This window comes from Eupeodes corollae, chromosome 2 (assembly GCF_945859685.1).
Source record: "Eupeodes corollae chromosome 2, idEupCoro1.1, whole genome shotgun sequence".
In the NCBI taxonomy this organism is placed as follows: Eukaryota; Metazoa; Arthropoda; class Insecta; order Diptera; family Syrphidae; genus Eupeodes; species Eupeodes corollae.
The window spans coordinates 20,776,710-20,803,046 of NC_079148.1; the positions used below are offsets into that span (position 1 = coordinate 20,776,710).

The following is a 26,337-nucleotide window of genomic DNA, read 5'->3' on the forward strand; positions in this document are numbered from 1 at the left end:
TAGGAGTCATAGCCGAACACTGTCTAATAGGAAAGTACGCCACGAGACTAGGCGTATTTTCAAATGACTTTTGCAGAAGCTGTATGAACGAGGAAGAGGAAGAAACGGTTCTTCATCTTCTTTGCACATGCCCTGCTCTAGCTCAAAAACGCAAGAATTACCTAGGAGAATTCTTCTTTGACGATCTAAACGATCTAAATCATATCGATATAATCAGCCTCTTACGTTTCGTAAGAGACTCAAGCTGGTTCCATTGAGCTTAGGAGGAAGCTTTAAGATTCATGTGGTATCACAATGGGCCATTAAACTGGCCTAAGTGTGTCCGTTTCCATCTTAGACAGCCACTATAACCTAACCTAACCTAACCTAACCAATAATAAATGCCGAGGCTATAAAAGTAACCCTGCTTATAAAAATTCCAAGATATTCAAACAACCAGAACCCCAAAAACAACCCACGTTCAAAAAACCCAGTTATAAAAATAACCAAGGTTATAAAAAAAGGAGAGTCTGAGTTATTATGGAACGTTGGTTATTTTTATATACCTGGATTATTTTAAAGCTTTTTTTCTATTTTTTTGAGTGGGACCTTGGTTATTTTTAGAATTTGAGTTATTATTGTACTCTGGCTTTTTTATACCCTTGGCTCTTGGGAAAATTTTTGGTTCAATTAATAAACTTGGTTATTCTCAGAACCTGAGTTATTTTTAGAATAGGGTTATTTTTTTATAACCTTGGTTATTTGGTATTACGCTTTTAGCTATGCAACATAATGGGACTTAGAATTAATTAATGTCAACAAAACCGATTTACCCACTGTCGTTGAGAAACACGTAGGGTTAAACGTCTTAAATAAGCTCTAATCGCTTTCTTAAATTAAAACACACAACGTCTTCTTTAAAGTCTGTTTTAATATGAATACAAAAACTATAACAGCATCCAGAATCAGATCAGACTCTATTACTTGCACAGGTTAAGCGCTGTTAGCAACATGTTGCGAAGCTTAACAATAAAATGCATTGCACATAATATACCCGAAATAATTTACCGTATGCTCCGAACTTCTATATAAGGAAGCCAACACTTTCGATTTTAACTCGGTTAACCTTACCATCAGGCATAAGAAGCAGAAGGCGATCGCTTTAGTGCATATTTCAATGTTAATTTATTGTCTTGGATTTATTTAAACAATTTTGTTTGTTTTGTTTGTTAAACCAAAACCAACCAAAATGTAAGTTTTTATTTCAATAAAAAAAACAAAAACAAAATAAAATCTAACTTGTACATCACATGTCTTTGGCAGGGCTAAGATCCACTTTCTGATTGTGGTCTTGATAATTGCGTCAATGTGGCACCTTCATCAAGTCGAATCGATTCAATTCTGTGAGGAAGGTGAATTTGAGTGCAAGGACGGATCATGTATTGCATCGGATAAAGTTTGTGACTCCCACAGAGATTGCACAGATAACTCCGATGAGAAAGATTGTGGTAGGTTTTCTGTGTACCCCTGAAGCTTGATCAATACAACCTTCATTTATACAGCTCATACTTAAGCTTACTAACTTTTTGATTTCTAACAAAGCTTTAGAAAGTGAAAGAGCGAGTTGAAAACCTGTGTTTCTAGTTTTTCGCTGTCAATTACACCACCAAGCTAAAGGAAGTTTTCATAAATATCAACTTACTTTCCACTCAATTTGTCAATTAATTTAAATTTATTGTTAGACATTACATAATCAATAATGGGAAGGTTCAGATCAGACGACATAAGGGACTGCATATTTTGAATTCAAATTTACACCAAGGCAACTAGTTACTTTTATAGTTGTCATTAATTTCAGTCTTGGAACTTTACTTTAGTTGTTCGTTTATTTTAAGGTGTTTTCACAGAAAACATAAAAAAGATTATTGTTTAAAAAAATAAACAAGAATACTTGACATTATATTTAACGAGAATTTTGCTTGACTAACTTTCCCGTCAGTATTTCGTATAAAGTTGGCAATTTTTTGGAAGCTGGACAATCAGTTACTGGAAACTTGCCTTACCTTTGATTCAATGGTGTCGTTTGAACCTGCCCAATGTCTATTTTCTTACTCACCCAACATTACTATTAACTATCTTCTTATCTTTTTAAGAACTTGCTATAGAAATCGTGGAACAATTAGACATTTTCGAAAATAATAGGATTGACTAGATTTTTAATCGAGTGGTTTTATTTATTGCTTTTTTTTTTCTTTATTCAGTTATTAGTTGCAAATTAGAGCAGAATCTATTTCTCTGTCATGACAATGGTACCTGCATTGATTTGGATAAGGTTTGCGATGGAAAATTAGACTGTCATGATCAAAGTGATGAAAATGGCAAATGTAAAGATGTCACTTCGAATTGCGAATCCAAACGGTGTCCTCAGGAAAGTACATGCCATTTGCTTCCAACTGGGCCAGAATGCGTTTGTCCAATGGGCTATCAATTTAACAGTGTCAGGAATGTGTGTGAAGATATAAACGAATGTGAAACATATGGAATTTGTAGTCAAGGTTGCATTAACAAGGAAGGTTCTTACATGTGTTATTGTGAAGACAAGTACAAGCTCAAGTCAGATAATAAGACCTGCGTGGTAAAGAGCGGTGAGCCCTTGCTTTTGTATACAACGCAGAAAACCGTTGTAGGGATGTATTTGAGAACTCGTCATCTCTATACGGTGGCTAGTAACCTGAGTTTGGTAGTCGGAGTGGCGTACGATGGACAAAATGTCTACTGGACGAATATTCACCATGAGTCCGAAAGCATAGTTAAGGCCCGTGAAGATGGTTCAAAGCAGGAAACTCTACTCACTTCGGGATTGGACGCCCCTGAGGATTTGGCTGTTGATTGGTTAACTGGAAATATCTATTTCTCTGACAATGTACTGCGGCACATAGCTGTGTGCTCTAATAATGGCCACTATTGTATGCCGTTGGTTGTGATTGATGTGCATCAGCCACGTGGAATCGCATTGTGGCCCCAAAAAGGCCTCATGTATTGGACCGATTGGGGAATAAGACCAATGATTGCTAGGGCTTCTATGGATGGTTCAGATCCTGTGGCTCTTGTCAAATCGGACATTCACTGGCCTAATGGAGTCACTCTAGACATCCCGAACGAACGGTTCTACTGGGTCGATGCTAAGTTGATGACCATCGAGAGTGCTAAGATGGACGGATCAGACCGAAGATTGGTGCTGTCGGATATTCTCAAACATCCATACGGTATTGCTGTGTTTGAAGACAATTTGTATTGGTCTGATTGGGACACAAGGAGCGTTCACACCTGTCACAAGTTCACTGGCAAGGGCCATGAAGTCTTAGCCAAGGATAGTCGAATATATGCAGTCCATGTTTATCATACTGCCAGCCAGCCGAAAGTTAACCATCCGTGTAAGGATAGCCGTTGCTCGCATTTGTGTCTTTTAGCATCCAACAACACCGCGACCTGTGGCTGTCCTGATGGAATGTCTCTGGCAATAGATCGAACCCGTTGCACCAAAACAATGAAAAAGCAGAAATTGTTTGTGGGTATGAAGAACATTATTCTGGAAATGGAACACACCACCTTTGGCAGGCACAAGATTATCGAGGAGTATACGCTGCCCCTGTTTATTCATCAAATGGCCTACAATACAGTTAACGGTACTTTGCTCATTGCCGACACAATCCAAAAAATAATTGCTGAATACGATACAGTGTCTAAGGAATTGAGAACACTAATTCGTGGAAACATGGGAAATATCACTGGAATGGCTTTTGGTAAGATGTTTAAAAATTAATTTAAAAATGGTGGAAAATGTGTTATTTGCTTTTAGATCAATTGGCACAAAATCTGTATTGGACCGATTCAGAAAGACACACCGTAGAAACTTATTCAATGAGAATGAGACAGCGGGCAATTGTCCACTTTTTCTCCGGAGTTGATGTTCCAATTGGAATTGGACTCTTGCCTGATGAAGGGTAAGTGTTTGTTGGTTGTCAAAATTTATCAAAACAAATAAAAATGTGAGGCGAATATCCAAAATAAATCAATTCGTTTTGACCACTCAAATAAAATTAGGGTCAAATTGATTTCTTCTATCAATGGAAAACCATATTACCTGTCAAAATGGGAACAGCGAATGCAATCTGATCGAATGCAGTATACATTTGTTTTTTGGTTTAACAAGGATTTTCATTCTGACAGCAACTAAAATCTTGATGGTTAACATCTGTCAAACGAATACCAACTTTCTTCAAATTCGAAATTTTGTTTTGATTCAGATCATTACTGGATTAATCAAACTTTATGAAAACTTATCCGCCAATATTTCCTTCAATCCACTAGAGAGCAAAATATTGATCCAGATTATTTTTTACTCTTAGGAAAATGTTCATCGCCTTAAAGTCATCTACAAGCATCCATATTGATCTAAAAACTCTTGGTGGCCACGGTGATCACACTCACGTGTTCGAGGAAATTATCGGAATGGGTGCAATTCAAATAGTCCCTGACTATGAAACTCACACTCTCTATTGGGTCGACACTGATGGGGGAAAAATTGAGTTCTCAATGCTCAAGGAATTGCACAGTTTTACGTTGCGAACTCGACTCGGTCAACCCATTTCGATGGCTCTAGTTGACGATAACATCTTTTGGACAACTTTGAGATCATCAAACCTCTATTGGACGCACAAAAGTAACCTGGGATCAGTGAAGAAATTCCAGTTGGAGGTTTCGAGTATGAAAATGGTTGATAAGATTCAACTAGTATCGAGCCAGCAACAAACGATCTTTGATCATCCCTGCTTACATCACAATGGCGGATGTTCACACGTTTGTGTGTCGGCGGGAAAGAACGCACTGGAATGCTTGTGCCCCTCGGAATATGTGTTCAAGGACTTGTTCAATCAAACCTGTATTGAAGCTCTGGACTGTGAGTTCCGTTGCAAGTCGGGCGAGTGTTTGACCAGTTCCAGACGATGTAATGGCCACAGAGATTGCCCCGATGGCTCAGATGAGGAATCGTGCGATTTAAAGAAGAAAAAGGAGCATGTTATCTGCGCATTCGATGAATTCATGTGTCATGACTCTCGGCAATGTGTGCTAAATGAGGTTCGATGCAACAAGCACAGGGACTGTAAGGACGGCAGCGACGAAGAGCACTGTGAAGGCTTCGGTAAGTAAAGACCTTAAAAAAGCTTTGAATTTTGTATCACCTGATCTATTTTAGATGAAGAAAAGAAATGCCACGCCCATCAATTTGGCTGTAAGAACGGTCGCTGTATTGATTTGAGTAGCATTTGCAATGGCTTCGATGACTGTGGCGATAGGTCGGATGAAACTCAATGTAAAAAAACAGATGATGAAGGAGCTAAACCAGCGTGTGGCAGTAACATGTTCCAATGTGCGTCTGGCACGTGCATTTCTAAGAGCTGGGAGTGTGACGGTCATGTGGACTGCGTTGACGGATCTGACGAACATATTAATTGCAGTAAGTTTTGTTCCACTAAAACGTCGTCCTGATTTTAAACTATTTTTTCCGGTTCCTAGCTGTCAAGACTTGTACCAATGGAATGTATAAGTGCAACATCGGTTATTGCATTGATGAAAAACTTGTATGTGATGGCCACAACGATTGCGGTGATAAATCCGATGAGCTAAATTGTGTGCACGATAAGGTGAAGATTATGTTCGCTGGTGATATTGATGAGTTTGACGTATCAAAACAACCAAAGCAGTTGGTGTTTAAAGATGAAGATTTCAACCGATCATTTCAAATTGATCTCGAGAAACAGGAGGTCTCCGAAATCATTGTACCAAATAGCCCTACGACAAAAGTGACTGTCGATTGGCTAACAGGAAATGTCAACATCTACAATCGATTGAATAACTACAAAATAAGGGTTGGAATCAAATTTTCGCAAACCCAAAACCTTCAAAATCCAAAATCTATTAAAAATAAACTTCAAAAAGAACTAAATTCCAAACAACCAAAATCAACAAAAATCCACATAAACATGAATACCAAAAAACAAAGATCTCGAAAACCCCCAATATCAATAAATAGAAATCCTGAAATTTAAATTTAGGAAAATAATATGAACTACTCCTAAAAGTTACATTTTTCAATGTAAAAGAAAGCTTTGGTTTCATAAGTTTTCTGATTATGAATATTTAGATAATCAGAATAAGAATTCAATAAAAATTATGATTTTTGCGCAATGTATTTTATTGGAAAAAAATTGTTTTGAAAAGTGCAGAAAGAAGTTTTATAAAATGCGTTTCAAAGTCCAAAGTGTCTATTTATATTTTTTTTAAATATTTTGTATTTTATTATAGCAGATGTATTGTTCGTTCTAAAGATTTTATAATTTCTTGTGGACTGTATTGGACTCGGATTCTGCAGTTTTTGGGAACAACAGAAATTCGCGTTTAATAAAGTTTTGTTATCCATTCTGTATTATTAAAATAAAATTAATTTTCAAGAAGAAGTTACTGAGTCATGAAAAAATCGACGCGCAGTTTTGCCATCGTTCGTATTCGAACTTCCATAACCTGGTTTTGGTTTGTCTACTAATAGTCCCATTCGGCTTCTGAATGCTTCTTAAATCCTTTTCTTGTTTTCTTCGACTTTTCTCTTGTTTTCTTCACCACAAACTTGCCATTGTCCTATAGGCAGATTGTAGGACACGTGGATTAAACATTCAAAAAACCCAAACCTCAGCTTTGAATTGTCTTGAATTTGCTTGTTCAATACCAAATCAATTCTTTTGAAATCTTTTGATGTTACACCAAAAAGATAACACCTTTGAGTTGAAGGGTTTTCAGTTATAGCATTTCAAACCATATCGTCTATAATTGTAAGAAGCATGTGCTTTACTTTAATACTTCGTCTAATATGATCTATAAGAGTTTCTGTTAAGTGAGATATTTGGTTTTCAATGATCTCGAATTCTCTTACACCTGTTGTTTCGTGGACGGATTGAAGTCGTATTGGTCTGCAGAACCTTGTGGATGATGGACGAGGATTTTGCCACAGTATAATAATTTAACTATATGACTCTGGGTCACATGACACTAGCTGGATAGGAACAAAAGATGTTAAGAAAATATTAGCATCTGAAATGTTCGGATCTGAAAAATGTTGTTTATATTCACTAATGCCTGAGCTTCCATCAAAGCCGTATTTGGAAATAAGGTGAATGTTAGACATTTCATTAATTTGAAATGTTTTCTTGAAACAAACGTCGAATTGGGTGATCTAATAAACTTTGAAGAGGTGATTCTGTCACTGGTTCCGTAATAACCAAGTTCTCAGGATAACATTTTTTGTTTGCTCCTATAACAGCTGCATAGGTTGGATACATATGCTTATTAGCTTTATTGCTTTATATCAGCACGTGAAGGAGTTGGAAATATTATATTTTTTATTAAATTTGAGTCTCCGTGACATTGCATATAAGATCCCTTCTACTGTATTATTTGAACGACTGAAGCCGTTCGTCAAAAACCTGATACGTCATTATTAGTGTGGCTTCAGACCAGGAAAGTCCACTATCGACCAAATATTCACACTACGGCAGATCTTGGAAAAAACTCAGGAAGTTCAAATCGATAACCACCATCTCCTCATCGATTGTAAAGCCGCATATGACAGCATCCAAAGGGAAGAGCTCTACAGAGCAATGTCTAGTTTTGGCATCCCTGTCAAACTTATCCGTTTGTGCAGAATGACGATGGAGAATGCACGCTGCTCTATCAAGGTCGAAAAAGATCTCATCGATGCATTTGATGTCAAAAAAGGTTTTAGGCAAGGCGATGCACAGTCATGCGACTTCTTCAACTTCGTTCTGGAAAGAATCAGCCGTCAACACTAGAGGCACAATCTTCCAAAGGTCCATCCAATTACTCGGATACGCAGATGATATTAACATAATTGGAAGATCAAAGCGTGATGTCAGTGGAGCGTTTTTGAGCATTGCGGTGAAAGCGAAGAAGATGGGTTTAGTGGTCAATGAGGGCAAGACCAAGTATATGCTGTCATCAAAAAAGTACAAAACGCCACCATGGACAGCTATAACTTCGAAGTAGTTAAGGACTTTGTCTACCTAGGCACTGCTTTAAACACAGACAACGACACCAGCGCTGAAATCAAACGAATTATAATTCTTACAAATCGCTGCTTCTTTGGACTTAGAAGACAATTGAGAAGTAAAGTCCTCTCTCGAGCATGTAAAATCACCATCTATAAGACACTCGTCATTCCTGTTCTCATTTATGGTGCTGAGGCCTGGACACTGTCTAAGAAAGATGAGAACGTCTGAGGATGCTTCGAGAGAAAAATTCTTCGGTTGATTTTTGTCCCGTACGCATAGATTGGGAATAGAGGGGAAGATATCACGATGAACTGTACGCGTTGTAGAGTGAAAATGGGCTGTTCTTCATGGGCTGTTCTGCCACCTAATTTATTTTTACTCAGCCATTTTTGTATTTGCTCCGAAATTTTAATATTGGTCTCGTTTTCAACCTTAGCTACCAAAAAATTATTTTTTTCTGTAATGTCACGAGACATTACAGCTTCTTAAAAATTCAGAAAACTTATTTCTTGAAAGAAAAATTAAACTTAATTGCGATCCTGTGTCAAAAAATAAAAATTAAATTAAAAAACAAAAAACAATTCCCGTCCCCAAAACTTTTTAAAGCCAATATTTTAAAAAGTCGCAATGTTTAGCATTGTTTTCCATAAATGAAACATTTAACTATTTTTTAATACTATTTTCATTACAGAAAAATGCAAATCAACTTAACTTTTTCATTATTAAAGAAAAAAAATGTTTGTTTTTACTGCTTAAAAACATTATCTTTGAAAGCATCTACTGATTAAACAGTTAAAATTTGCATCACATGATCAATCAGATTCAAAGCAAAAATACTCCAATTAACAAGATGGGAATCTCAGACTGACATTTTGGTTTGCCTACAAGCTACTGAGGACTAAATGTGAGAAAGTGTGCGTGGAAAACCAAACAAATTCCCACATTTAGTCTTCAGGCCCATTTAAATGCTTCATTTATAATATTCCATGGCCTTCGTTCAAAAACGAAACAATCCTAACCAACAGAATCTGAAGTGCTCACATGGTCTTAAATTGAAACATTTGAAAAGCTTTTTAATTTCAATCCAAAAAAGAGGCTGGGATGCGAGCCACACTGATAACTTCCCATCCCGTCTGTCGATTTGTCTTGCTTAAAAGTTTGTCTATATGTACTCGTATCAATTTTTACTAAATTTGCGTACTATTTTTTGTAGATTTTATTTTTTATGAAAAAACAGACTGTTGGATTTTTATATACAAATTACTGAATATTGAAAACAATATTTTCTGTGAAATGAAATAAGTTTGAAACCAATATTTTTAATTTTTGAAAAGCTATTTGACCCGTAAGTAAATTTTTACCAAGTTTAAGGATTTCTTTTTTTTACAGTTTTATTTTTTGTAAAAAAACTGTCAATTCGATTTTTTTAAAAATTTTACCAAATGTTGAAAACAATATTTCTTATAAGATAAAATTAGTTTGAAGCCAATATTTAAAATTTTTGAAGAGATATTTGAGTCGAAAATCAATATTTACCAAGTTATATATATTTTTTTTGTAAAAACACTGTCAATTCGATATTTCTCAAAATTTGTCCTAATGTTGAAAACAATATTTCTTATAAGAAAATATAAGTAAAAAGCTATTATCTCAAAGTTTTGAAAAGATATTTTAGTCGAAAATCATTTTTTACCAACTTTTGCTATTTTTGTTTCGGTTTTTAATTTTTTGTTAAAAAAACTATCAAGTCGATTTTTTTCAAACCTTAACAATGTTGACAACAAGATTTTTTGAAAGATAAAGTAAATTAAAGCCAATATCTCAAACTTTTGAAAAGATATTTGAGTCGAAAATCAATTTTTACCAAATTTTATACATTTTGTTTAGATTTTTATTTGTTGTAAAAAAACTGTCAATTCGATTTTTCTCAAAATTTTATCACATGTCAAAAACATTGTTCTTACTTGCACAAAATTGTTTTGGAGATGAAATCATATTTCAGTCGTAAAATTTTGGAGGTGACAGATTTTTTTTTTCAGTTTTTTTGATTTATAAAAAAAATCGTTATATAGATTTTTTTCAAAAAATATACCTGTTTGGTATCACGTTACAGTATATTATATACAATTTAATTCAAGTCTCTAGCGTTTTTTGTTCCTAAGATATTTAGGGTTAACCAAAATTTTCACCTTTCTTTCAAACTGCTATGGTAAAAAAACCACCCACGCAATTTTCTTGAGAGCCCTTTCTGCGTGCGAACGTACGTACACACGCACGCACAGACATCTTTCTAAAAATCTTTTATTTCGACTCTAGGCACCTTGAAACGTCGAGAAATGTCAAAATTTTCAATTTGACAAATCGGACCCATTACAATAACTTCCTATCTGAAGTTAAAAATCATTGACGAATTTAGCAATATTCTTAAAACGATCATAAAGGCAAAAAATAAAATAAAAGATATACAAGTTAACAGCTTTGTTTTTGAAGAGATTACTTCGAGAGAAATCTATAATGTAATTTTGGTCTTGAGAAAAGCAAATTCTTGCACGACTGATGGTGTACGAAGTGTATTTTTAAAACATATTGTCTTCTACGTAGTAGACGTCTAGTAGTTTTATTCAACCAAAGTATTTATAGGGGTTGCTTTCTTGATCACCTTAAATGGGCGTAGGTTATACCACTTTTTTAAAAAGTTTGCAGAAAAAAGATTTCGAGGTACAGACCTATATCTCTCCACTTTTTCTAAGATCTTTGAAGAATTACTAAAAGTTCGTATTGTGTCGTTTTCAAATAAATTTAACTTTTTTTGCAGCAATCAGTTTGGTTTCAGAAAAGTTATGTCAACGGAAGATGCCATATTGAAGAATTTTAGCCAACTAAGGCATTTGACATGGTGGATCATGATCTACTGCTTCATAAATTATACAATGCTGGTTTTCGAGGTCATATTTTTCTGTGGCTTCAATCTTATTTAAAAGACAGAAGGCAGAGTGGAAATGTGAATGGAGTTTTAAGTGAATCAAAACCTTTAAGAAATAGTGTACCACAGGGTTCTATACTCGGCCCATTGCTTTTCCTTATTTACATCAACTCTCTCCTTAAAATAAAACTTAAGGGTATTCCTACTGCTTTTGCTGACGATATCGACATTTATACGTATTTAAAGTTCTAAGAGAGTTTTTCAAACAAAGCGGTAACATTCCGAGTAGGAATTCTCTAATGCATAGTTTGCGGATAAATAATTTGAGATTAGTAAATGTTCCAATTGCCCATAAAACTCATTTTTCACATTTTTATACATACACAGCTCCATATCTTTTTAATAAATTGCCTTCATGTATCAGAGAGACTTTTACTTTTACTGCTTTCATTAAAGAGTCAAAGACTGGTGATTCACTCTGAATTACAATTGTATTAAATCTTTCATCTAAATATAGCTTCCTTTTTTTTTAAATTGTTAATGTAGGTCATGATAACATTTTGAGAAAAACCGAATTGAAAGGTTTTTTTACAAAAAATAAAAACCCAAACAAAAAATACTTAAACTTGGTAAAAATTTACTTTTGACTTAAATAGCTTTTTAAAAACTAAAAATATTGGCTTAAAACTTATTTTTCAGTAATTTTCTTACAAAATCCAACAGTCCGGTTTTTCATAAAAAAATAAAATCTACAAAGAATAGTAAGCAAATTTATTAAAAATTGATGTTGGGTTCTCGATATTTCTCAAATTAATTTCATTCATCCAATTTGTAAAAAAATAAATAAATGCTACTTAAATTGGTAAAAACTTGTTTTCTACTAAAAATCTATTTAACAAAACTAGATTTTGAAACTAAACTATTTCATTTGGGTTGTAATTTCAAAATTTTAAGACTAATTCAATTGACTACTTTTTTAACCCGACACGAAAACCTGCAAACTTTTGGGTCCAATCTCAGCCTCATTTAGTTTTACTTATTTTTTAATTTATCAAAAAGACAAAAACAGAATTTCAAAAACCAGCACTCAATTTCAATATTTCTCTAATGAATCTACTCGTAAGACACCCTGTAATTGTGTTTTTATGTTACCCTTACAATCGATAACTTACAAAAACAAAACCACTCTATCCTCTGAATAAGTTAAGCTGGCTTTTGGCAACATGTTGCGAAGCTTAACATTCAATTTTAATTAAATAGGTATGATCTACACTACATAAGTACCTGAAATAATTTACCGTTTGGTCTGATCTTTTACATAAGGAAGCAAACAGTTTTAACTCGGCTTGCCTTACCATCAGGCATAAGAAGCAAACGGCCTTCTGGTTTTTTCGTGCATGTCTTCGGAATCGCATTGTTTCAATGTAAATTTACTGTCGTTGATTTATTTAAATAATTATTTTTCCGTTTCGTTTGTTAAATAAGTAGCCGGCATTTATTGCAAAGGCTACGCACTAATTGTTTAAAATGTAAGTTTTATTTTAATGAAAAATGTAAAAACAAAAGTAGAATTTTAACTTTTGCACCACGTGTCTTTGGCAGGGCTAAGATCCACTTTCTGATGGTGGTCTTGATAATTGCATCAATGTGTCATCCTCATCAAGTGGAATCGATCCAATTCTGTGAGGAAGGTGAATTTGAGTGCAAGGACGGATCATGTGTTCCATCGGATAAAGTTTGTGACTCCCACAGAGATTGCACCGATAACTCCGATGAGAGAGATTGTGGTAGGTTCGCTGTGTGCCTCGCAGAAGCTTGATCAATGAGGCCTTAAAAACTATGGCTTTATGTTTTTTTTTTTCCTTAGATTTTAAACTATGTCGAAAACCGAATTACTATCAGTGTTCCGATGAAAAAACATGCATACCCTCGTCATACGTTTGCAACGGTGACGAAAATTGTCCAGATGGCGGAGATGAGAGGGAATGTGCTGGAGGCAGTTCGAGTTCGTCACTGATGGCCAATTGCACTGATACGGAGTACACGTGCGAGGACAGAAGCTGTGTTCCGTTGCATTTTATGTGCGATGGGAAGAATGATTGCCACGATGGGTCGGACGAGAAAGCCGGTTGCTTAAGGGCAGAAAATGAGTGTCCGGGTTATTTTTGCCATAATCGAAAATGCTTAGAGAGTCATCTGTGGGTGTGCGATGGAATTGATGATTGTGGAGATGGCAGTGATGAAAAGGGATGCGGTGAGTTTATTTTCTTGGTTTTTAATTCAATTGGGGCTATCGGTTTGGTTTCTGTGTTTGTATGGCTAAATTTTAGTGTTTCCAAAAAAATTTAAAATACTAAAGGTCACTTTGTTGAAGTTAGGCCTTAAAATAATCGTGACAAATATTTTAATTGATAATTTTATATTTTTAGTGAGTACATGTGTATTAGGTTCCAAGAAAAAATAGTTCCATTGGTTTCCGCAAAAAGTTTTTAAACGTTAGTTATTAATTAACAATCCTTTTTTCTTTTTAAAAAAGTTTCAAAAAATAGTGTTTTTGGTAGAAATTCAATGTTTATAAGAAGCACTGTTTTTAGATGTTACACTATAACAATTGTCTTAAGGTACTCGGTAAAAAAAATAATCGAATTTAGAACAATATTATAAATATTTCTGTTATTCTGTTATTCAGATTTCTAAATTAATACACAATTATTTAAATGTAACACAAAATAATTAGAAATCTTTTTCAAATCCCAAAAACAAATACTTTTAACTGAGTATTGAAGTCAAAATTCAATTTTTAGTAGGTACTTTATGTAAATTTATTGTTTAATTTTTATTTTTCTGTTAATTGTTTTTTTTTTTTAAAGTCTTACCAAAATTGTATTTTAACAATACGTTTGTACATGATCAAGAAATCTTAATGTCAATATGTTTCTATGTTTCTATGATTTTTGAATCAAAAGTAAGTTTTAATCAGTTTTTAGTAATTTTTGTCCATTTTTAGTTTTAGTTTTAAAAACTGTCGGCTAAATTTGAATAAATACTTTACCAAATTTTATCAAGAATATTTTGTATTAAAGGAATTAAGTTTGTAGTCAATATCTAATCTTGTTCTCAAGATGTCTGAGTCCAAATTAAATTCCACATGTTTTTAGCGTTTTACTTTTTGTTAACGAACATTAATTGTTTTTTTTTTTTTAAATATTAACTAAATATTAACGACAATATTTTGTCTAAGATAAAATAAGTTTGATTTTTCTATTTGTTTTAAGAAGCAGCTTTTGAAACTTTGAATCTTTATAACAATACTGCTAGTTGGATTATTCTTATAAGTTGTAAGATTTTAATTTTTGTAAAAAAACTGGCAGTGGAATTCTTATTCAAAATTTACAAAACTTTATACACAATATTTTGTAACAAATTAATCAAGTCAATATAATTCTTTGTTTTCAAGATACTTGAGTCGAAAATCAATATAAGTTCTTTTTTTGTAAACAAACATTTTCATCAAGATTTTTGTTTTAAATAAAATTTTGCATAAAATTAAACTTAAATTGCAAATCAATTTTAACAAATTTTGCAAAAAAGTTGTCAATTCGATTTTGAACATTCTGAAGATAATATCATTGCTTATTTGTGGAACATTCAAGGCGAAAAATATTCTTTTTAACTTTTAAGATTTGTCAAATTGAAAATTTTGACATTTCTCGACGCGTCAAGGTCCCTAGAGTCGAAATAAAAGATTTTTAGAAAGATGTCTGTGCGTGTGTGTGTACGTACGTTCACGACGTTTTTTTCGTCGTCCATAGCTCAAGAATCAGAACAAATATCGACTTTAAATAAATGTTGCTATAAAGATAATAAAGCAGAAAGATGCAGAAAGGGCTCTCAAAAAAAAATGCATGGGTGTTTTTTTTACCATAGCAGTTTAAAAAAACGGTGAAAATTTGGGTTAACCTTAAATATCTCATGAACTAAAAACTTCAGAGACTTGAATTAAATTTAATATATAATATTGTAACGTGATACCAAGTTATTTTTTTAAAAAAAATTAAATTTACGGTTTTTTTTATAAATCAAAAAAACTGAAAAAATTGTCACCTCGAAAATTTTACCAATACAAAATGATTTTATCTCCAAAACAATTTAGTTCAACTAAGAATAACATTTTTGACGTCTGGTAAGATTTTGAGAAGAATCGAATCGACAGTTTTTTTCATAAAAAAAAAGAAAACCCAAAAAAACCTTACTCAAAGTTGGTGAAAATTAAATTTTTACTTCAATATCTTTTCAAAAACTTGTGGTTATGGCTTTCAATTAATTTTGTATTATAAAATATTTGTTTTCAACATTCGGTAACATTTTGAGAAAAATCGAATTGACAGTTTTTTTTTACATAAAATAAAAACCTAAACAAACAAATTAATGAAAGTTGGTAAAAATTGATAGGTTTTCAAAAATTGAAAATATTGTATTCAAACTTTTTTTATTTCACAGAAAATATTGTTTAATAGTTTTTTTTTATAAAATTCGAACAGTTCGTTTTTTCATAAGAAAAAAAAAATAAAATCTACAAAAAAGAGAACGCAAGTTTGGTAAAAATGAATTATCAGTCATTGATATCTCTCAAATTAATTTCATTCATCCAATTTGTAAAAATTTAAGAAATGCTATTAAAATTGTTTTTGACCAAAAATCTATTTAACAAAACAAGATTTTTAAACAAAACTATTTCTTTATATGAAAAATATTGTTGGTAATTTTTTTTTTTTTTTAAATAATTCAACTGACAACTTGTTTAACCCAACCCTACAAACTTTTAAGCAAGAGAAATAAACAGGTGGGATGGGAAGTTATCAGTGTGGGTCGCATCCCAGCCTCTATTTTCTTTTTTTTTATTTATATTATTATTTAATTATTATTATTTAAATTATTATTAATTTTAATTAATATTATTTTTTAATTTCTTAGAAAATTGGCATAACTTAATAGAGTAAAATATAAGACTTAAAAGAATTTATTGTTTTTGTGAGATATTTTGCGGTCATCCCAATGTTTTGATTTTTTCTTATATTACGTTAGTATTTTTCATTTTTTGATTGGTAAAACATACGAGTAGGCTCTTGAGATATGGCCGATGAAAATAGGTATCCGAAACGTATGTACGCACAAATACAACAATCTTCAAACTTATGAATAATATTCTAGGGATATTGAAACTTCGAGAAATGTAAACATTTTAAATTCGATAAAAAGTACCGATTAATTTAAGTTACTGTGGAAAGCTTAAATGTAGTTTAAATAATTATAAATAATAAAGACTTTTTTTAAAAGTAATATATCAGCTTAAAAGAGACCGCGATCAACTTTTTGAGAAAATTAAAAGTTAAAATTTGTCGTTTGGTATTATTCCGATTGCTAGTTTTATTTAATTTATTCAAACAAAATATGACATTCCAAATGTTTGAGAGTCGAGTTTATATGAAACAAACGGTGTTTTATATAAACTTTATTTTTTAAAAAAAGTTCATTTCAAAACTAATGGCGTTTTGCCTTTTTTTGGTGCCAAATGAAAACAAAGATTTTAAATTGATTTTTTTTGCTGCGCCATAATGTGTACCCAAAGCCGCAAAATTTGTGAAAAATAAAAAGAAACGCTAAGAGTACAAAATTGTCTTACAATATTTTCAAACGTATGTATATATATATGGATTAGTTCTTCATTTTTAAACGTTGATACGTTTGATCCTCCTTGCTCCATGTATGTGTTTGTAAGATATGTCGAGCAGAAGTAATTTTTAAACTCAAAATGGGTTTTGATTTTTTGACAAAATTTCTTTTCTTTTCATTTCAACAAATGTTTGTTAATTTAATTACTTTTACTCAACTTTTATTTTATTATTTTTTTTAATAAACGTTTCCAAATTTTGTATTGTTTGATATATCCTGGCAAATTTTCAAAAAAAGATAAAAATAAGAAAATTCAAATCTTACTTTTCATAGTGGCTTTCAAAAGTCTTTGATTATCGTCGTTGTAATTTTTTTTTTATAGTTACGTATTTTTAAAACTAAATAAAAATACAGTTTTGTTTTTGTCACCTGACACGACTAAGTTGTTCAATTATACGCAAATAGACATAAGCCGTAATATTTGTTTCTTCTTTTGCAAAACAATTATTGTCAATAAATATAGCGCCATCTGTTGCATTCACCGATGTATAACCATAATTTCCGAACAAACGTCCCAGCAAATTTTAAATTATCTAACAATAAGCAGGTTCAGTCAACATTAGGGACTTCATTTGCAGTCTACTGCATTCCCTGAACGTATGTAGATTTTGACCAAGGGCACTAGTTAGTATTTCCAGTGTCATATACCATCAGTTCATAGTACAAAAACTATTAAACTTGACTTGATAGTTAGGCAGATATTTCTTCACTAACTTTCCAGTCAACTTTCTATTAAAGTTGCCTTAATTGGAAGGTAACTTTTTGGCATCTGGCCAATCAGGTAATATAAACTTGCCTAACTTTCAAGTCCTTATATTATGTCGGCTGAACCTGCCCCATGATTTGCAAATTGGTAAAGATCTACCACTCTTTGATAGGTTTTGATAGATTTTCTATTGACAGTAAAAACACACATCTGAATTATTATTTAATTGGTAGACAATTGCCTTACAATGAAAATATTTGTATAACGGTAAGAAAAGTACTTTTGACAGTTTTTTTCAATTTCAGAAATGACAGATAAATTTAAAAATTGACAGTTCTGATATGGATAGTACCTTGAATAATTTTCTAAGGATTCTAAGTATTGTAAGTTGTTAGACATTATAAGCATGTTTTTCACTGGAAGATCGGATATTGTTATTAAATCTAACAATTGTGTACACTTAGCTTAATATTATTCACTAAAGTATAATCGCCGTTTTACTCAAATAAAGCTTATTTTCATCTGAAGTGCATCAAGCGAAAATTATCTTTTAAATATATTTTTTTCTTTTATTTTTTTATTAATGTCATATTTAGCAATGAAATATCTCAATACTTAATTCTACTTTCCAAAAGTGTTGTGCTAGTTTGACAGACGTTAATTTTTGATATTCTAATTTTGACAGTCTGCAGAGTGATATTGTACAATCTTACTTTATTTATTATTATTTATTGCAAAATAAAATTGAAGATATAAATCCTGTGTATTAACCACCCTCCCAAAAACCCATTATTGTTGTCTATGGTTTATTTGTTTTGTTAAGTTAATGAAAACATTTGAATTTCAATGAAAGTAACTCCTAAAAATCAGCTGTTCGCTTTGTGAAGTAGTAAAGATGGCTACCGAGAACTTATATCTTCATAAAGAGTGGGCCTATATGAAGTTGTTTGGTCTATCCAGCCTATTTCAACTTTCAAGCAATTGCAAAAATCCGCAAAGAGAACTCTTATAATACCGTATTGTACTCCTTTTCTCAATTTTCCATATTTGCTATGATATTTTTTCTGACATTTGCGATTCCCCCACTTTGCTCAGTTTGAAGAATAACGTTTATTTAAATTTCTATTTATTTTAGTATGGAACTGCAAATTGGAACACAATCTGTTTCTCTGTCATGACAATGATACCTGCATTGATTTGGATAAGGTTTGCGATGGAAAATTCGACTGTCATGATCAAAGTGATGAGAATGGCAAATGTAAAGATGTCACTTCGAATTGCGAATCCAAACGGTGTCCTCAGGAGAGTACATGCCATTTGCTTCCAACTGGGCCAGAATGCGTTTGTCCAATGGGCTATCAATTTAACAGTGTCAGGAATGTGTGTGAAGATATAAACGAATGTGAAACATATGGAATTTGTAGTCAAGGTTGCATTAACAAGGAAGGTTCTTACATGTGTTATTGTGAAGACAAGTATAAGCTCAAGTCAGATAATAAGACCTGCGTGGTAAAGAGCGGTGAGCCCTTGCTTTTGTATACAACACAGAAAACCGTTGTAGGCATGTATTTGAGAACTCGTCATCTCTATACGGTGGCTAGTAACCTAAGTTTGGTAGTTGGAGTGGCGTACGATGGACAAAATGTCTACTGGACGAATATTCACCATGAGTCCGAAAGCATAGTTAAGGCCCGTGAAGATGGTTCAAAGCAGGAAACTCTACTCACTTCGGGATTGGACGCCCCTGAGGATTTGGCTGTTGATTGGTTAACTGGAAATATCTACTTCTCTGACAATGTACTGCGGCACATAGCTGTGTGCTCGAATAATGGCCACTATTGTATGCCGTTGGTTGTGATCGACGTGCATCAGCCACGTGGAATCGCCTTGTGGCCCCAAAAAGGCCTCATGTATTGGACCGATTGGGGAATGAGACCAATGATTGCTAGGGCTTCTATGGATGGTTCAGATCCTGTGGCTCTTGTCAAATCGGACATTCACTGGCCTAATGGAGTCACTCTAGACATCCCGAACGAACGGTTCTACTGGGTCGATGCTAAGTTGATGACCATCGAGAGTGCTAAGATGGACGGATCAGACCGAAGATTGGTGCTGTCGGATATTCTCAAACATCCATACGGTATTGCTGTGTTTGAAGACAATTTGTATTGGTCCGATTGGGGTACAAAGAGCGTCCACACCTGTCACAAGTTCACTGGCAAGGGCCATGAAGTCTTAGCCAAGGATCGCCGGATTTATGCAGTCCATGTTTATCATTCTGCCAGCCAGCCGAAAGTTGACCATCCATGTAAGGATAGCCGTTGCTCGCACTTGTGTCTTTTAGCATCCAACAACACCGCGACCTGTGGCTGTCCTGATGGAATGTCTCTGGGAATAGATCGAACCCGTTGCACCAAAACAATGAAAAAACAGAAATTGTTTGTGGGTATGAAGAACATTATTCTGGAAATGGAACACACCACCTTCGGCAGGCACAAGATTATCGAGGAGTATACGCTGCCCCTGTTTATTCATCAAATGGCCTACAATACAGTTAACGGTACTTTGCTCATTGCTGACACAATCCAAAAGATAATTGCTGAATACGATACAGTGTCTAAGGAATTGAGAACACTAATTCGTGGAAACATGGGAAATATCACTGGAATGGCTTTTGGTAAGATGTTTAAGAATGAATTTGAAAATGGTAGAAAAATGTGTTATTTGCTTTTAGATCAATTGGCACAAAATCTGTATTGGACCGATTCAGAAAGACACACCGTAGAAACTTATTCAATGAGAATGAGACAACGAGCAATTGTCCACTTTTTCTCCGGAGTTGATGTTCCAATTGGAATTGGACTCTTGCCTGATGAAGGGTAAGTGTTTGTTGGTTGTCAAAATTTATCAAAACAAATAAAAAAGTAAGGCGAATATCCAAAATAAATCAATTCGTTGTGACCACTCAAATATAATAAGGGTCAAATTGATTTCTTTTATCAATGGAAAACCATATTACCTGTCAAAATGGAAGCAGCGAATGCAATCTGATCGAATGCAGTACATTTTTTTTTTTTTTTTTTTTACAAGGATTTTCATTCTGACAGCAACTAAAATCTTGATAGTTAACATCTGTCAAACGAATACCAACTTTCTTAAATTAGAAATTTTTCGATTCAGATCATTACTGGATTAAACGAACTTTATGAAATCTTACCCGCCAATATTTCTTTGAATCCCCTGGAGAGCAAAATATTGATCAAGATCATTTTTTACTCTTAGGAAAATGTTTATCGCCTTAAAGTCATCTACAAGCATCCATATTGATCTAAAAACTCTTGGTGGCCACGGTGATCACACTCACGTGTTCGAGGATATTATCGGGATGGGTGCAATTCAAATAGTCCCTGACTATGAAACTCACACTCTCTATTGGGTCGACACTGATGGCGGAAAAATTGAGTTCTCAATGCTCAAGGAATTGCACAGTTTTCCGTTGCGAACTCGACTTGGTCAACCCATTTCGATGGCTTTGGTTGACGATGACATCTTTTGGACAACTTTCAGATCATCGAACCTCTATTGGACGCACAAAAGTAACCTGGGATCGGTGAAGAAGTTCCAGTTGGAGGTTTCGAGTATGAAAATGGTTGATAAGATTCAACTACTATCGAGCCAGCAACAAACGATCTTTGATCATCCCTGCTTACATGACAATGGCGGATGTTCACACGTTTGTGTGTCAGCAGGAAGGAACGCACTGGAATGTTTGTGCCCCTCGGGCTATGTGTTCAAGGACTTGTTTAATCAAACCTGCATTGAAGCTCTAGACTGTGAGTTCCGTTGCAAGTCAGGCGAGTGTTTGACCAATTCCAGACGATGCAATGGCCACAGAGATTGTCCCGATGGTTCAGATGAGGAATCCTGCGATTTAAAGAAGAAGAAGGAGCATGTTATCTGCGCATTCGATGAGTTCATGTGCCATGACTCTCGGCAATGTGTGCTAAATGAGGTTCGATGCAACAAGCACAGGGACTGTAAGGACGGCAGCGACGAAGAGCACTGTGAAGGCTTCGGTAAGTAAAGACCTTAAAAAAGTTTTGAATTTTGTATGACCTGATCTATATTAGATGAAGAAAAGAAATGCCACGCCCATCAATTTGGCTGTAACAACGGTCGCTGTATTGATTTGAGTAGCATCTGTGATGGCTTCGATGACTGTGGCGATAGGTCGGATGAAACTCAATGTAAAAAAACAGATGATGAAGGAGCTAAACCAGCGTGTGGCAGTGACATGTTCCAATGTGCGTCTGGTACGTGCATTTCTAAGAGCTGGGAGTGTGACGGTCGTGTGGACTGCGTTGATGGATCTGACGAACATTTTAAGTGCAGTAAGTTCTGATCATGTGTATGGAACCTTGAATTTAAGTTTTGTGTTTTTGTCTTGCTTACAGCTGTGAAGACTTGTGCGAAGGGCATGCACAAGTGCAACATCGGCCAGTGTATTGACGAGAAGCTGGTGTGTGATGGCCACAACGATTGCGGTGATAACTCTGATGAACTTATTTGCGTGGACGATAAGCCAAAGATTGCTTGCGGAGGTGATGATGACGATTTTGATGGTCTGGGAAAATCGAAGAAGTTCCAATGCCCATCGGATCCAATGATTTGTTTGGACATGAAGGCCAAATGCAATGGAATCGCAGAGTGTCCGAGGGGTGAAGATGAAGTCGGATGCCATGGATGCAGTGTGAATGAGTTCCAGTGCAAGTCAACCTTGGAATGCATTCGCAATGAGTTCCATTGCGATGGCGACAAGGACTGTCGCGATGGAAGCGATGAGCTGAATTGTGGTCGGTATAATTCAAGCACTCACTCGCAATTTGTGAAGGCCTGCGAGGCAGGTATGTTTGACTGCAAAGATGGAACGTGCATCGATGAGTCACGCATGTGCGATGGCAAGGATGACTGCGAGGATGGCCAGGATGAAACAAATATCTGCAAAACTGCCTGCGGGAAAGGAACGTGTGATCATAAATGTCGCCCAACCCCATTCGGTGCTAGATGTAGCTGTTTCGATGGCTATAAGTTGGGTGCAGACCAAAAGAAATGCGTTGACGTGAACGAGTGCGTTGAAGGTCCAAATCCGTGTGCACAACTCTGTGAGAATACAAATGGAGGCTACCGTTGTACTTGCTACAGTGGGTTCATGCTGACTCCCGACAAAGTGAGCTGCAAGTCCATTGACAGCCGGCATTCCCTATACTTCACAACTCACAATGAAATTCGTAGCCTGAGCGAGTCCCCGATAACTTTGAAGGTTGTGTGGTCGGTGAACGACACAAAGATATCTGGCCTTGATGTCGATATTGAAAGGAAGAGGTTGTTCTACACCACCGAGGATGGCAATGGCTTGTTCCAATTTGACATCGAGAAGAAGGAGGTTTCTCAGGGCCTTGTTGTGGAGAGCCCCACGAAGGTAGCCGTTGATTGGATAACGGGGAACGTCTACGTGGTCAGTAGAATGAATACCTACAGAATAAAGGTGTGCAACTTTGGACAGAAAGTATGCGCTGATATTATCAAACTCCCACCAACCGAGGTTGTCCGTTCAATTGCTGTTGACGCCGTAGGTAGGAAACTATTCTACGCCTCCGTTTTGGCACAGGGTTTTAGGGCTCCACAGACGCACATTTGCATCGCCGGACTGGATGGATCGAAGCATGCAATCATAGCTACAAAGCAAGCCTTGGTAACGGCTCTTGAAGTTGACACTTACAAACAGGAGTTGTACTTTGTAGATGCTCATTCGAGGACTTTGCAGTCGTTGAGCTATCGCCGAGGCAATGATCGAGCTATCAAGACCGTTGTTCGCAAGGAAAATGCAATCATCCATCCATCAGCCTTGAGTATCCACGAAAATATCGCCTTCATTGTGAACACTGGAGCCAAAGAAGCCGTCCGCTGTCGTCTCTATGGCAATGCATCTTGCCAAGCCTTCTATCTGAACGTGTTTAATGCTGAGGACATCGTTGTGGATAGTTCGTCCCGTCAGAAATTGGTAAAAAATATTTGTGATCACAAAAGATGCTCGGGACTTTGTGTCCAGGGTCCATTCGGATACGAATGTATGTGTCAAGATGGCTCCATTGTCGATGAATACTTCAAATGCAGTAAAATTAACTCCAACGAAATCTCATCGGGCCTGTTTTCTTCAGAAGAGGATAAAGAAGCTTCTACGGCTTCTACGGCTGCTATTGTTTGGTACACTTTGCTGGGAATTCTTGTCATTGCTGGCATCGTCGCTGGGTACTTGTATTATGCAAAGAACAATCAAGGACACCGCAATTTCAATATCAACATGCATTTCCAGAATCCATTGTCACGTTTCCAAAACTCTGGATCAACGCAAGGAGGAGGAACAACCGGCTATAGCGCCGGGGAGGAAAAACTTCAATTTAACCTACCTATTCCGAGATTATTACGCAGCTCGAAAGGGTCCGAACTCGTCTTGGACACGAAAAGAGAGGTTTGTTATTGATCAAAACAATATTTTGTGTTAAAGATGTTCAAATTGAAAATTTAAAAACTTAATTTTTAGGCGGAAAACGTCAACTCGCCTAGGACTGCCGGAAGATCATCCACGAGTCTACTACTGGAAGAACCCGATGTTGATAACTCCGGAAGTTTGGCAAATTTCGACGATGATCAACGAGCACGTTTAGTTCCGTAAAGAAATATTATAATTATAGTTAAATATTTATGTAGATATTATTTAGCTGTTCGATTTAAATGTTTTCTTGAAAGGTAAATGTTGAGATTAAATTTTGAAACTTTGGCTTTTCTATTTGTCAATAAATTTGTAAAATAATTTGTGGTAAGATTTTTGTGGTTAAATGTTGAAAAGATACAATAAATTTAGTTCTGTGAACGATAAAATAAAAGACATTTTTTACTTTTGTGTTAACTGAATATAAAATGCAAAACTTCTTTTGATTACAAACGTGTTAAGTGATTAAAGTGTGGGTCGTATTCAAGTCTCTTTTTTGACAGAGTTTGAGTTTCTGTATTAATTATTTTTTAAACATCTGCATTTTTTTTAAACTTTACTGTACAAGCGTTACTTTCATGTGAAAGCCTTTGTGGCTCTTATATGGAGGATAATTTCATTAAGCTTTAAGGAGATAAGTTTTTGGTCGTTGATTGGAAAGCGTAATTTTCGTAACAATCTGTTCAATATTTTAACTCGAAGTGTACATTCCATTTGCGAAGTGTACAGCACATGTATAATTTCAATACTTCAACCACATACAATTATTTTTAAAGCTTTCTAAGCCAATACCCAAACCACTAAGGATGTGCTTTTTATTTTTTAGAAATAGATACAGTCAGCGACATAATATTTATTACCTTTTTGATGGAATATAACATAATACTTATAGCTTTAGCTTTGTAAATAGAAGTTGGATAGCTTTTTAAACAGGTTTTCAATGTCTACACAATAATTGCGAATTACTGAGTCAGGTAAAAGATTTCACATTCGTGTAGTGCAGTTAAAAAGCTATCTCTGTTCTTAACAAATAATGAAAAAAGAAGACCCTCTAAACTGCATAAACGTTAGATTCTCAGTCTCCTTAACATCGATTACAAAATCTTCTCTGCTGTAATATGTGAATGTCTAAGGCCCATCGTGAACAACCTGATAGCTCAACATCAGTGTGGACTGTAGCCTTAGACCAGGTTAGTTCCCAGTCGATAAAATATTTACATTACGACAGATCCTGGAAAAAAAACCAAGACCATCAAATTTACACCCACCATGTTTTCATGGATTTCAATGCCACATATGACACCATCTACAGGGACGAACTGTACAGAGTCATGCCTAGTTTTTGGCATTCCTGCTAAACTCGTCCGTTCGTTTTGGATGACAATGGAAAATTCACGTTGCTCCAGTTTGGAAACAAATTAATCAAACCTTTTGATGTGGAAAAAGGTTTTCGACAATATGATGCGATTTCTTTGACATCGTCCTTGAAAAAATAATGCAGAGCTCCCACGTCAATACTATAGGCACTATCTTTCAAAAGTCTGTAAAATTATTCGCATATGGTGACGAAATTGACATAATCGCAAGAAGCTTTTGTTAGCATTGGCAGAAAAAAAGTGTTAAGCGGTTAATGAAGTCAGAGCAAAGTACAAGTTGTCATCAAGAAAGGACCTGCGACATCGACGTAACTTTGAGGTAGTTAGAGTAAAACATGATCGATGTGTTGTACGGGCTATGCAGTAACGTAGACTTAGCCAGAAGGATAAAAGTTCAAAGCCTAAGATGGCTCTACGTGGCCGCTTCTGGAAAACAATACTTCAGGCCGGAAAGTCATCGAATCCACGCCCAGCGTACAGCGCAGTAGAGCAAGTCCGCTGATCAGGTGGCGAGTTGTACGCCTCAGCCAACTTGGAGTGCGCAATTACAGACATTTAGCTAGGGACCTTGAGCTTGATAGAGAAATTCTTTAATTGAAGCCCTTGTTCACTCTGCAGTGTACAGCTAAGTAAGTATAAGTGTTCTTCACAGTACGGTCTGAGCATTTCTATAAATACGGTTGATTTGTTGAATGTTAAGAAGGCAACTAGCTTCTTTACTAGTTGTAATGGAAAAAAAGCGTTGAAATACTTACAGACATGAAACATTGGGCAGGTTCAGACGCCATAAGGGACTTGAAAGTAGGTCAATTTTTCAGCCTCTGATTGGCCAGATGCCAAAAAAGTTGATTGCAAAGTTAGTCAAGAAATATCTCCCTTACTATTAAGTCAAGTCCAATTCTATCAAAATGACAGCTGATCATTCTTTTTCATTCAACTGAAAGCTG

The 26,337-nt window shown here is 35.0% G+C and overlaps 2 protein-coding genes across 2 annotated transcripts in view; one reads left to right on the top strand and one right to left on the bottom strand.

Annotated features, from left to right (window-relative positions):
• The window catches only part of LOC129944334 (40S ribosomal protein S14a), a 252,630-nt gene that overhangs the window by 123,211 nt on the left and 103,082 nt on the right, over positions 1 to 26,337 (bottom strand). The window lies entirely within an intron of this gene.
• On the top strand, positions 1,150 to 24,410 carry LOC129944785 (putative vitellogenin receptor). Its single transcript, XM_056054449.1, has 15 exons — positions 1,150 to 1,230; positions 1,303 to 1,487; positions 2,241 to 3,782; positions 3,839 to 3,983; positions 4,389 to 5,182; positions 5,237 to 5,497; positions 5,557 to 6,085; positions 12,628 to 12,812; positions 12,893 to 13,279; positions 18,600 to 20,141; positions 20,199 to 20,343; positions 20,747 to 21,540; positions 21,595 to 21,855; positions 21,919 to 23,993; positions 24,066 to 24,410. Coding segments are annotated over exons 1-15 (8,979 nt in total). The 5' UTR covers positions 1,150 to 1,228; the 3' UTR covers positions 24,198 to 24,410.